The following is a 13,323-nucleotide window of genomic DNA, read 5'->3' as shown; positions in this document are numbered from 1 at the left end:
GCTCAAAGAGGTCACACAAAGGCAGAAGCCTACATTTGCATCCCAGAGCAAACAATGACAACCTAAGTCAAAGAGGATAACCACACTGCTAAAATGTTCTTCAATATGGGCTTGACCCTGCAAGCCACTGTGCAAGCAGCAGCAGCCTGGACAAGCTGTGGGCAGCCAGCACTGGCCATGATCAAGCCCTTAACTGCACTGCAAGCTGTTTGAGATCCAAGCCCTGAAGTAAGAGATCTTTTGCCAGGGAAAGACACCCACGCTGCAAGTCGGAGCGAGTACGCGAAGTGGATGCATGAGCGCAGGTGATCGGGTTTCTCTTCTGAGCTCCTTGAGGGCACAGAAATCTCTGCCCTGCTCAGTGAACATTGCTGCTGACCTCAATATCATCATGACAGACTCCAGTGCTGTTATTAATGAGGAGACTAATCCTCTCTGCTGGTCTCCTCTCTGGCTACACTGGGATGATTTATACACACAAAAAGAGTCCCTACACAGGATACAAATACAAGCAAAACCCAAAAATAAGCAATGAAGAAGCCAACTCAAAGGTGACATGAGGAATTTTCAAGACAGTATTTAAACACCCCCAAACATCAATGCTTGCCCACTTTTCAAAAGAGAAAGAGTTGTTTTCACAAGCAAACAGTAGCTGGAGATTGGTTATGTCCGTGCCAAGAAACCACTGGTGAAAACATTAGTGAGAGCATTAATTCCAAAATGTTCCATTATTTCTGTATGAATGAAAGGTAGCAGGAGAGAAGAACTTTCTGCCCTGTTGCAGCCAAGGCTATCCTATGCTCTTCAGGGTGAAAGCCATATTTTTACAGCCCTTGGACACTTTTGTTTCTCTTTCTTCATTTGTCAGTCTTTCATTAATCTTCCTTTAGTGTTTTGGTTTCATATAACATGCACTGAAACCATCAATAAATGCCCCAGATGTCATCATCACCTTAGTGAAGAAATACACAGTATTTTGAAGCAAAGCTAACACTGTAACTGGAGGCACTTCCTACACTTTCTCCTCTCTTTTTTCAAAGTATCACATCAGAGGCAAAAAAGGAGGAGTGTGTAGGGGAGGAGAAGACCCCTACACACAGCCCACCAAATGCATTCAGTTTTCTCTGATCCCTATTAGTGTTTTCTTACTCCTTCATGCAAATACTGCATGGAGCCCTACAAACAGTGTGCCTCAAACACGAGGCTCTGAAACGTGGGAGCCACACAAAAAGGAAAGGAAACAAAGCACTGCCTTGAGATAAATAACTCTCCTCCCACAAAGCACTTCAAGGTAAAAAGCAGTCAACCTGCTGTGAAAATCTTTACTCCTGACTCTGGGCAAGTTATAAAGTTTGTTTTGCCAGAGCAGGCTGATGTGAGGGCCAGAGGACCCACGGGATTTTTATCTAGATAACAAAGCAAAGCAAGATTTGCAGGGAGGCAGAATACTTCTTAGGCCACAAGCCATCACAGAAAAGATGTGCCTTGGGCACACAAGCCTTTCTTCACATCTGAAGAAGCAGCAGGCTTCAAGGTCCTAGCCTGTGGCAGCTGCAACAATATTATTACTACAACTCAGTAGCTTCCCTCAAAGGGCAAAACTGTTGAGGCACTGATGGGAAAATTGCTCAAATTGACATAGGGATTCCCCAAGGGAGGAAGAGAAGGAGATGGGAGGAAAGTCAGGTCCCCTGGGCTCCCATCACAGGCAGATGGATGGCTGCTCTGATCCAGCTCTCAAACCACCCTGCCTTTAAGAGGCTGGACAGCCACCACACCTGCCACTCCTCAAACTCCCAAAGGGAGACCAGCAGCCCAGGATGCACTTGCTGGATAAACACAAGTAAACACATGAAAGTACAAGAGAGCAGGGTCAGATCTGGCAGGAGGAAAGACTCTCATGCATGTTGCTGCAGGAGCGGCAAAGCAGAGTCCTGCCACCAGCCAGCACACACGCAGCTATGACGTACCCAAAATCCACAGGGGACAACAACCCTCGTCAAAACCCAACCAAGGACAACATTTTAAAGGTGAATATGATCATGCTGGCATCAGGAGGTAATGAAACTGAGAATAAAATTGAACTTCAACAGTCAGTCACTGCTACCACACAGACCTTCCCAGCAAGCTGCATTTGTGTTTCCCAACACCACAAGACTCTTCTTCAGAGCATCAATGGGTTGGCTACAGAAGGCTGATGCAGACCAGGACAACTGGTCTCATTCTTGTTCTCTCTCTCCTGTTCTTGCAAATGTAGCATCTGGAATACCAGGTGCAAGTGCACCAGGAACAAAGCTACTGCGCTTGACAGCAATTCAGTGAAGTCCTAAATAATCTAAGGTAGCTGAAAATGAGATGAATCAATAGTATAGACAGACACAGTGGAGTCAAGGCAAGTCAAAACCAAAAAGGCTAACCCTAAAATTTTAAAGGAATCAAGATCAACAGGAAGCATCTCAGTCCACGAAAAATGCACACGACAAAAGCCTTGCCAGAAGAAGGCAGCCACAAGGATGGTACCTCAAACAGATAAAACAGAGTTATTACCCTGGAATGCCAAATATTTAATGTTTCAGTGATAAAACAACAAATGTTCAGTAACATAAGACTGCTGCTGCCCAAAGCAGCCCACAAACTCCACGCACCAGAAAATACAAATTAAATGCTGACATCAGAGAAGGATTCTGTTTTGTTGTAAGAATAAAAAGCAAACAAACATTTTCTTGTAAGGAACAAAATGTTGACCTCTGCAAATTTGGGAAGACTTCAAGAAACAACATAACTGTGGGGAAAAATGTGCAGGGCAGCAGAATAAAGCCACATCTGACCTCTAAAGACTGACTCCTGTGAGCCTACGCAGCTCCACTCCCCTCCAGACTCCTCACACCTCCCTTGACACTTCCACATATCTCACAAAGCAACAAACCCAGCATAAAAATAAGTTTCAGACCAATACAAATACTACATTTTATGCAAAATCTCTACCATTCATGAGTCACTGTAAATGCACATATAGACAGATGCCTCCTCCCATTTGTCAGCATCCCAAACTGCAAAGGAAAAATAATTGCTGAATTGGATTTGGTGAACATATTTCAGCCAACTTAGGAAAAAAAACAAAGCTTAAGAGACGGAGTTCAACAGAACAAGTCAAAAATTCATCAATCACACACCAACTGAATTTTATGAATGTATTTAAAGTTTTCCATGTGGTCTGCAGGTCACCCATTTTAACCACACAAACTGCTCCCTGAAACCTTCAAATAATCAACATTGTGGGATTCTTTCCTACTTGCTAATGCATTGCCCATGAGCCACATTTTACTTCGTAAAGTTAACGAAAGACTCCCACGGGCTTTTGTTACCAACAGTTACAGAAAAGAGCTTTTGTGGAACAGCAATGCAAATTTTATCAATATAAAGTTTAAGAGTTGCAAAAACAATATAATAAACAATTCAGCTTTCTAATGAGATTTTTCTTGGTCAGACATACCTCAGACATTTCCAGACATGACTAAACTCTAAGATTCCCATTTCCAATTAACACATGTATGTTACCCAACAAAACCTCCCCCTCCCAAAGCCACTCAGCATGAGATTACTGCAGAATCTGATGGTCTTTAGTAGAATATTTGGCCTAACTCCAGCTCCACCAGCCTTCATGCTTATTTTTATAGGCACAGCCTCCAGCTTTGCGCTCTAGTATGTAACACAACACCCAAGTCTATTAAACTTTCCACCAAATACACATAAAATTGAACAACAGGTAATCAGGCCACAGTCTGCTCCCCCACCCTTAGGAGGGAGCTCATTGCCCTGTTTGCACCATGGCATGAAACTTTGTCAATGTTCTTGAAGGGCTTACAGTGAACGTGCCTGGGATGATACAAAAGGACCATCAGGGGATCCAGATCTAAATGCTTTTGCAAAGGGAGCTCTTGTGGAGAAGATCTAGAGTTTCAAAGGGGCAGATGGAGCTGGCACTAGGATCTCCAACATCAAACATTCAGCATCAAACAAAAAAACTGTGAGAGGGACTAGAAAAGGCAAAAAATCTTCTAGTGGAATGAGCCAAACTATCTTGTCATCCTTGGCTGTGGGGAGGGGAGAGGTTTGGCATTGTTCACTGATAGCTTGATCTGACTCTCACATTTCACAGAATCACAGAAGAGTTTGGGTTGGAAGGAATATTTAAAGGTCTGTAGTCCAATCAATCCTCTCTCCAATGAGCAGGGACATCTCCAACCAGATCAGGTTGCTCAGAATCCATCTCCATGGTGACCCTGAATGTTTCCAGGGATGAGGCAACTACCACCTCTCCGGATAGCCTGTTACAGTGTTTTACTATCCACATCATAAAGAAAATTTCTTGTTTATTATCTAGTCTAAACCTACCCTCTGAGTTTAACACCAATATTCTTCATCCGGTCACAACAGGCTTTACTAAAAAGCTTGTGCCCATCTCTCCTCTAAGTCCCCTTAGTGAATTTACCTACCAAGACTGGCTAACACCATCATGCAGCATCTGGCCAACCTCACAGCATCTTCAAAGCTATCCATGTTACAGGTCTCATTCCTCACAACAAATCCTTTTGAAGGTTACAACTGCAACTCCCTTTTAAAACTAACATATGCAGCACAGACAGAGCCTTCACTCTGCAGGAAACAGTTTAGAAAACCATGTTGGGTAAGTCTGGTTTGCTGCAGCTTGACTTTGTCCTTTAAACTTGGACACAACTTCTGGCAGTGCCTGCAGTGGAATACTGACATGAGGGCTGAACTTAAGCCCACAGCTGACTTATTAAAGGACAAATCCATTCCTACTGCCCTCTGAAAGGATCCTGAGAGGTCAATTTCTCTATACAGCTTGTTGGAGGAGTAAAAATCTGCAGTCTTGGTTAAGCACCAGCAGCAGCTCTTCAATAGTGCAATTTGGTTTCCCCAGGATGCAAACTACAGATTTTACATGGCAAAAGAAGCCCTACTTCTAGTTGTAACAGAGGCTGCATTGTCCCCACCAGAGTCTAAAACCAGAAATGCAAAGTGTAGTTGCCATGAGTGGCGGCAGCAAGGAGAAGGTAGAGAAGAGCTTGTACTTGAAAATTAATGTGGTTGTTACAGTGAGCACCATTCCAACTGTTACTGTTTTACAAATTCCCTAAAATACGCAACAGAGGCATGAAAATTTGCAAGGCAGCAAAACTCAGCTGATATGGAGAGGAAACAATATTCCTCAAGTGATTTGGTAAATAAAGCCATGCAGCATCACAAGCCAAGTAACTTGCATACTTGGTAGCAGCATGTGGCACAGGCATGAGCATCTCTTTTCGTCCACCATTGTATGTAGTGAATGTTTTTATATTCGCAAAGATCTGTGACATTTGGCCTTCATATTGTGGTTTCACACACAGAGCCTGTAAGACCTTGAAAAAACAGACTTTCACACCTGCAAGCCAAAGGATCCTACATTGCTAGGGAAAAGTGGCACCTGGTATCACCTACCAAAGCACATAATAGAGATAATTACATTGCACATCAGTGCCAGGTGCAGCAGAATCAGAAACTGAGGGAAACACATGCTTCAATATCACCATCTCAAAGAAATGTGTGTTTGAACACACAATGCCAGCTAGCTCATGACAGCAGATAATAACAAAACACAACATCCATTTGCTGGGTGTTCCATTCTGTTTCTTTCAAGGAAAACATCCCATTTCTTTCCAGAAAAAACAAACTAGTCTGAATTAAGCAGAAACATGTAATTAAAGGCAATCCATAGTAGTTGACAGGAAAATCCATAGTAGTTGGCAGGAAAAAAAAAAAAGAAACCAAAACCCTCCTTGAGAAATCCACTCCCATAAGATTTATAGCAATCCTTTATAAGAAACTGCAAAGTCCAGGGTGCCCTCCCAAAACAAATTTGCATCTTAAATACTTTAAATAAAACTTTCAAATGTGACCCAAAGATTGGGCTGGGTGCTACTGCCTCCTTTAATCTCAGGCAAACAGCTCTCCTTCCTTTTCCTTCATATTTTCTTGAGTTAAATTAAATTAGATGATTCAGAATCATCCCCTGGTACCATAGGCACTAGGAATAGAGTATTAACCCCAAACTGATGTGGAATATGTTAAGCATACAAGCCACTGACTGGAAAAAAACCTCTGAATCCCAGAAGAGGCAGCCACTGCTGTTATTGACAATGAAGGATTTGCCAGAAACAAGATAAAAGAGCAGACAAGAGAAGTCCTAAACTGATGTGGAATATGTTAAGAATACAAGCCACTGACTGGAAAAAAAACCCTCTGAATCCCAGATGAGGCAGCCACTGCAGTTATTGACAATGAAGGATTTGCCAGAAACAAGATAAAAGAGCAGACAAGAGAAGCCTGATATCTATTTGTCTGTATCAACATCCAAGGGTTATCCATAGGGAACAGAACCCATCTTCAAGGAACAAGGAAAATTCAAGACACAAAGTTTTGCAAATGTAACTCTCAAAGGTATAACAGAAGTTTAAAGACAAAAAGGTTAATTTTTTTTAACCATCAAGGGAAAAAAATTTCCACAAATACACATCATTTTGGTTTCTTCTTCAACAAGCTTTTCATGGATACTGAGAGTCTTTTCTTAATCAAATTTTATTGTTTAACTTAAAGGTCAATACAACCTGAAGGAGCACATTGGTGGAGATTATACAACAGCAGTTTGGAGCAACTGTGTATTACAAACCTTAAGCGTCCAGAAAAGGAAGCAGGTCTGGTTAAGCAAGAAAATTGTTTAAGAAGAAAGATGTGTCAGACAATGAATAGCAGAGGTAGAAAATCACAGACTATAACTAAGGGATAGAAGAAGCAAACAGCACAGATTTTCCCATACCTTCTCCTTTCCAATCTCCAGTATAATGAAACCATCATGGTTCAAATGCTCAGCAAGAATGAAAAATATAATCACACCAAAAATTAAAAAGCAGAAGAAGGCTAAATTATAATTAGGTACAGAACACCTATTTGATTTGAGTAAGCTGCAGACACAATTGCCTGCTGATCACAGATATACTTTGGCTAAAATATTTAGACTCTTCAGCTGCCTTGGAAAGTCTCTCCAAACCATTAAGTTCACACACCCTAAGCAAAAAAACAGATACAATACCGTGCACATTTTAGCAAAAGTGGAACAAAGAGATGAAGCAGGAAATGAAAGGCTTAACTGGAATCACCATTTGCTTCTTCATTCCTGCCTGTGTTTCAACTGCCAGTTCACATCTCTCCTGCTGATCATCACTCAGAGATTAATATGCCTGAAGACTTTGATTACTTCCACATATATCCAAGCTCATTGTATTTAGTTTGAAATCAACCATTATAATAAACACAACCCTTTTGCAAATCAAAGATAGCAGGCAATATTTAAGTTACCCTTAGCATATTCTGAGCATGTATTGTTTCTGCTTCAGCCCCCTCTAACATCCTGGAAGTGCCTTCCCTGTAAATGAATTATTTATAACTGCAATGCCCTCTGACAACAGCAGTATCAAAGTTACTGCCAGCAGCAGTTCTGGAACTGTTCTTTATGAAAATCAGAGGTCTCCCATGTCGTGTAATAGGGAAAAAGAAAAAGGAAAAATATCCCAGATGGGGAAGATCAAATGCAAAGAATGCAGTACAGGAAAGACTACAGCACAAGTAAGGTTTAAAACATCCCTAATACAATAGATAATGTTCAGGCACTCAGTCTGTGTGTATCCTTATAAATAAACACACATCTTGAGAATGACAGCATAGCTCCCCATAGGATGTTATTTCTTAACATATACTCACATAAACTTCATTGTGATCAAAGCGCTTCTTCAGGTTATTGATGAAGGAATCTTCATTAAGTGGCTCTAAAAGAACCATATCTCCCACCCCAATCATGTCATCTAAAAGCGATGTCTTGACCTCCATTTTGGCCATTTTGTCCTGGGAAAAACAAAAGAAACAAGAATAAAACAGGCAGCAAAGGTTAGCTCAAGGTTATTCTAATTATTCACTGGCATTATCTAGTAACACGACTTCAGGAATAAAAGCTGAAAGAACACTACATTAAAATTATGTTTCCAAGGAACATTCTCAAAGGCATTGCATCTACCCAGGTAGTCCACATGATTCCAAAATTTAGCTTCTAATAGTCAACAATGCCTTCTGGTCCACTGTACATTAAACATTAAACTCCTAGAAACAGGAATAAAGATTCCAGAGGGCATCACAACCGCAGTATTTGGATGATTTCAACACAATGTTCAAGTGCATGTAAGCCTGTGTTTTATCAAAGGCTTCATCAGGATCTCCAAACTAGGGTTTGTCAATAACCCTAATCTGAGTTTTCTTTTTCACCCTTACTTGCATTTCTCCAACTCCACTGGAAATCAACTCAGTGAACCCACTCAGAGACAAAACCCACACTACTTGTTCTTAGTTCATGAAGCCTGGGCTCTGAAGTGCCTATATTCCAGTACAGTGCTGGTACTGGCTACATGAAGCTACCAAATTACTTCATTTACTGGTAATTTTGTTGTTGGAGAGAACATTTTCACAGGGCAGCAACAACCCAGCTGACAAGTGGAGACACTGCACCAATCTAACCAGAGTGGCAAAAGCCAGAAGCTGGGCTTGAACAGGGGACTAGGATCAAACAAAACAAAGTAAGCAAGTCTGATAAAGGAAGTCATTTAGACAAAGGAGTCAAGGTCAGGCCAAAACTTGGCACTTATTTGATCCTCCCAGCCTTTTACTCCTCCAATCCAAGTGCTGGAGATTACTGAGCTCCTCAAGAACGCTGGGCACACAGTTACAGCTTTCAGCTTCCACGAGGAGGCTGAAAAATGGACGGATTCACAGCCAGAGGTGAGAGAACAGCTTTGCTGACCACACAAACCAAGGACCAGCTACAGCCACACAAAAGAGCAGCTCAGCTTCACCAGTCAGCTGTCACCTCCCAGCTACAGAATGTAGCAGGCTGCCCTTGGTCCCTCTACCACTGCTGCATATTTTAATCCTAAATATTTTTTCTTGTTTCCCAAAAGGCCATTGAGCAGCTATTACCTCATATAACCAGGGCTACCTTGCCATAGTACCTTTCCATGAGATCACTAATTTAAAACAAGCAAAGTCTTTTATCTCTCCCTGCAGCCACTACTTCACTAAAAGTTATTTATGTTTTTCATCAGTGAGTGACATTTGAGGGATTTTAGATCAAGACTTAAATCTTGCTTGATGTTTTTCCAAATTCAACAAAGAGAAGCACAGCTCCACAGGCAGCTAACAAAGCGATACAAAAAGATCCCCAAAACCTGAACCAAGCCTGGGAATCACTAGAAATTCACATGGGAATTACTAGAAATTCACAGTGCTGAACTATGGTAACCAACCAAAGCTGAGTCAACTCTGCTAAACAAACAAAAGAGCATTTATTTTAAACAGAAACACTGGACAAATATTTTTGTAGAGAAAGATACTTTTATTCTTAAAAGCTCTCCTCTCTGAATCACCAAAAAAATTTTAAACATTCATAGAATCTTTTCAGAGGTATCACTTCGACTTCTGCATCCCATTAAGACAAATTCTTTAAACTACCAATCATGTTTCAGTGACCTAATTACTTCCCATACATCAACTAATGCTCAAGTAACTTTTGAAGGCTGAAAAAATAAAGCCCTTCTCAAGTATGGAACTTATTAAATAATGGGTTTGTGGCCAAATATATAAAAAAAGCCAACACAAAATCCTAATAAGGGCAATTTAAACCTAAAATTTAAGTTCTAAGTACAATACCTCAATTACCATTGTGAAATTACATACCACCTACCATACTTCATGCATCACTGCTTGGGAATTTCAAGAGCAAGAGCAGCCAAACCCATCAAAAACATCCATGTATTGCCAAATTCAGTGCCATGTTTTGCAGAAGAGGGGCAGGAAGACACTGTCTATTATTATAAGCTGGATCAGAAAGTTGTATACAGATGTGACTTATCAATATATTGGAAAAGTTCCATTTTATGGTCAAAGGTTAATTTTCAGCTTGGTTTTTTCCACAATAATTTACAGCATTCTATGACTAAAATATTTTTCCTCATTTTGCGAGCTAGAAAATACTAGAAACCCAAATGATGAAAAAACTGAACAGGCTGAAACAACTTATTTAACACTGATTGCTCAAAGCCATTTTCAATAGCCTAGCCTTTGCAAAAATGCATTAAAACTTATGTGTGATCCAAGAGTATTCTGCCATAGCAGCGTTGTTGGCCTTTGCTTTGGTGGAATCCAATCTTAATCCCTGCTCTGGTTTAGCTAACAAAGGAAAATCCAGCCTGTGGGATAATTTGGTTGTCTATCTGAGGTAAAAAGCAGGGGGAAAAGCACTGCTAAAAGAAACCAACAATGTTTAAACATATATTAATTAATTAAATAGGACTTAATAACCAAAATTAATCTACTAGAAGAATGTAGTAGAAGATCAATATATAGCACTTTCAAAATACCAAATGCTAATTTTAGAAGTAGCTTTATAAAAAACGTCAAAAATCAGCACACTACACAGAAAAAATAAATAATCAAGCCCTTGCAACATTACATGGCTAAACTTCAGAAAAAGCTCAAAAATGCAATCCAAATCCATGTCCAAGTATTTGCCATACACTCAAAGATGCCTTGCAGCTGTTAATATTTCCCATCAGCACAGCTGACAGCGTGCTCACCACAGTTTGGGAAGCAGTGGCAAACATAAAAGTAAGTGGCTTCTACTTTGGATGTATTCACACACCTTTAAAAAGATGAATGCTACTCCAGAACCATTTACAAGAACCAGAGAGGGATGGGACCAGAACCTGCTCCCAGCGCCTAAGAGATCAGGAGGATCAGATTCTTCCTTCAACATTCTCTGGTCTCACCCATACCCACTTACCACTTGAGGCTTCTCCCAAATTTACCCTTCTTGTCCCTAAAGGAAAGATCAGCAGCATTCCAAAATATCTCCTTTTTCTGTAGGCAGTTATCAAATCTCTTCTTCCTCCCCTCGGTCTCATATCGAAGCCTTAAATTCAATGGAGTGAGAACATTTGCAACATGTTTCCATTCTCAGAAAAATATTTTAAAAGTCAATTCAGTAATCCTTCACAGTTTGATCTGTGTTATGTTGGACAACATGTTTGGGAGGAGAAGTGCTGGGCAGGCTGTGTCTTTAAAATGCTTTTATCCACACACTCCCACGCCACACGGCGCCTTTTAAAACACAGACCGTTGTATCCACTGCTTGCAGTGCCTGGGATTGGGATAAAATTTAGATTTTCAGTTGCATCTAAAACCTTCTTGCCTCTCTTGGCCACAAGGATGGCAAATTAAAAATCACAGCATCCCACAGCCTCAGCAACCCTATCATTGGCCATTCTGGAAAAAGAGTTAATGACAGCTATAAATAGAAGAGAATGCAGAGAATAGGCAAAACCCCCAAAGCCTTGTACAATTAAATGCACACATTCTCCACAGGGGAAATTAAGTAATGCCCTGTTATTGGCATACAGGACCTTATGGAATTGTCCCAGGTTTTCCACATCACCCTCCAAGAGCAGAACAGCAACAATTGTCAGCAGCTTCCTACAGCTGTGCAGTCCTTAGCTCACACTTCAGAGTTTGGTGCACTGGAACTATCACTGGCTGCAGAGGTGCCTTGGTTTTATTTTTCTTTCCAGGCATTGTAGCAAGAGGACAATTTCCCTACCATCAAAACTGACACAGATGTACTCACATATGCTTCAAGCTCTGGTTATTTAAAAACAAACCAAAACGCCACAAGCCCTTGGTTTCACTACAACCAGCTCGCTGTAGAAGACAACCCCCTTTTTCCAAGTCTTAACAGGGACAATGCACAACATCAGTAATGCAATAGTGCAGTTCAAACTGATTTCATGTTCCAGGTCTGATCCTGAGCCCCTGTTAGGCTGTAATTATGCTTGCCCACCCCTTCCCTGTTTTCTCTGTCAGGGAGCAATCAGCCCACACAAGGTGGGGACATTGACAGGCCACTGCTGCCAAAAGCAGCCAGGGACACAATGTCATTACCTGAACAAAACAAAACCAAAAGAAGCTGCAACCATCATCTCGTGCTGCTGCTCATGACAAGCCTAAGCACCAATTTAGCAAGAAGCAGGATTTAAATTTATCCCGTTCTGCTGGCCAGCAAACCTTGTGTCTCACCAGCCTCTGGCTGATGCCCCAAAGGTGGAAGTTCATTGGAAACACCCTGTGCTGCTTCACCAGGCAAACTGAGGCAGACTCTGCAGCTGAACTGTTACAATGCCCTTTTCACTCAGAGCTGCATTTCCCGACATTAGCATGTGTGAAAAAATGTTGATATCATCCAAAGGAAACCCCTGCTTTCCCTCCAGATCCCTCCCATCTGCTCTGCCAGGAACACCTGCACCCTCCTTGCCAGCTGTGACTGCTCTCAATTGCTGCTCTGACACATCCACGTCCTGTGGAAAAGAGAATGCAGAAAACAGCTCGATGTTGCAGCCCACTGTTTTTCCTGCAAGAAAATGGGCTTGAGGAACGTGACAGACGAATTTCAGGAAGGAATGTTAATGGATATCACAACACCAGTAAAAGCACTCAAAGAACTAAAAGGCTTCCTCTGACTCTCCATCTTTGCTTTTGGTTTCGCCAGTGTCTGAATAGCTTCTGAATTCCTTCCTTTCTCACAGTCCTACTGCACAAATCAGTTTTCCAAACTGGAAATGTTTATAATTCAGAGCTTTTGAATTAGCTCATGTTCCTCACATCTTACCCTCCAAACAAGAGCTGTTATTTGAAGCCTTGTGCAACCTCTCTTAAATTTCCGTGGGCACCGAACAGCACACACGTGTACTGGATTCCTTGAGCACTTAACAACCACCAGCTCTGGTGAATTACAAATGTAAAATGCGGCATTACGGGGTGTATTTGTACTGGGACCGCAGGAATGTTTGCATTCAGCATCAGCTAAATGGGAACAGCCCTTCAGCAACATCAGATTAGGGCAGTTTCGCACCAGTGACTGCAATTTAGATGACAGAAGATCTGACCAGAGAATTCCACAGGAGAAACGAATGCTCCACTGGCCTCTGCTACCAAACACCACGCATTTATCTAAAGATTGGGTAATTTTCAAGAAAGAATCAGGCCACTTAAGGTACTGCTGAACAAACATTTGCAACCACTGAGGCAATATCATCTTTTAATAGTTTAACAATGGAGACTTAACTGCAGTTTAGAAAAACCGATAGTGGGATAATTAGACTGCATTAGGAC

The 13,323-nt window shown here is 41.3% G+C and overlaps 1 protein-coding gene across 9 annotated transcripts in view; it reads right to left on the bottom strand.

The window, feature by feature from the left end:
- Nucleotides 1-13,323, bottom strand: part of MYO1B (myosin IB) — a 107,361-nt gene that overhangs the window by 84,142 nt on the left and 9,896 nt on the right. For all 9 annotated transcript variants that reach the window (XM_039728562.1, XM_039728561.1, XM_039728566.1 and 6 more), the window contains exon 2: nucleotides 7,819-7,959. In XM_039728562.1, the coding sequence (XP_039584496.1) occupies nucleotides 7,819-7,953 (135 nt within the window). In that variant the 5' untranslated portion in view covers nucleotides 7,954-7,959. The remainder of the gene's footprint in view (nucleotides 1-7,818; nucleotides 7,960-13,323) is intronic.

This window comes from Passer montanus, unplaced genomic scaffold (assembly GCF_014805655.1).
Source record: "Passer montanus isolate IOZ18808 unplaced genomic scaffold, ASM1480565v1 scaffold66, whole genome shotgun sequence".
NCBI classification, from domain to species: Eukaryota; Metazoa; Chordata; class Aves; order Passeriformes; family Passeridae; genus Passer; species Passer montanus.
This window is presented reverse-complemented; position numbering and strand designations above follow the sequence as displayed.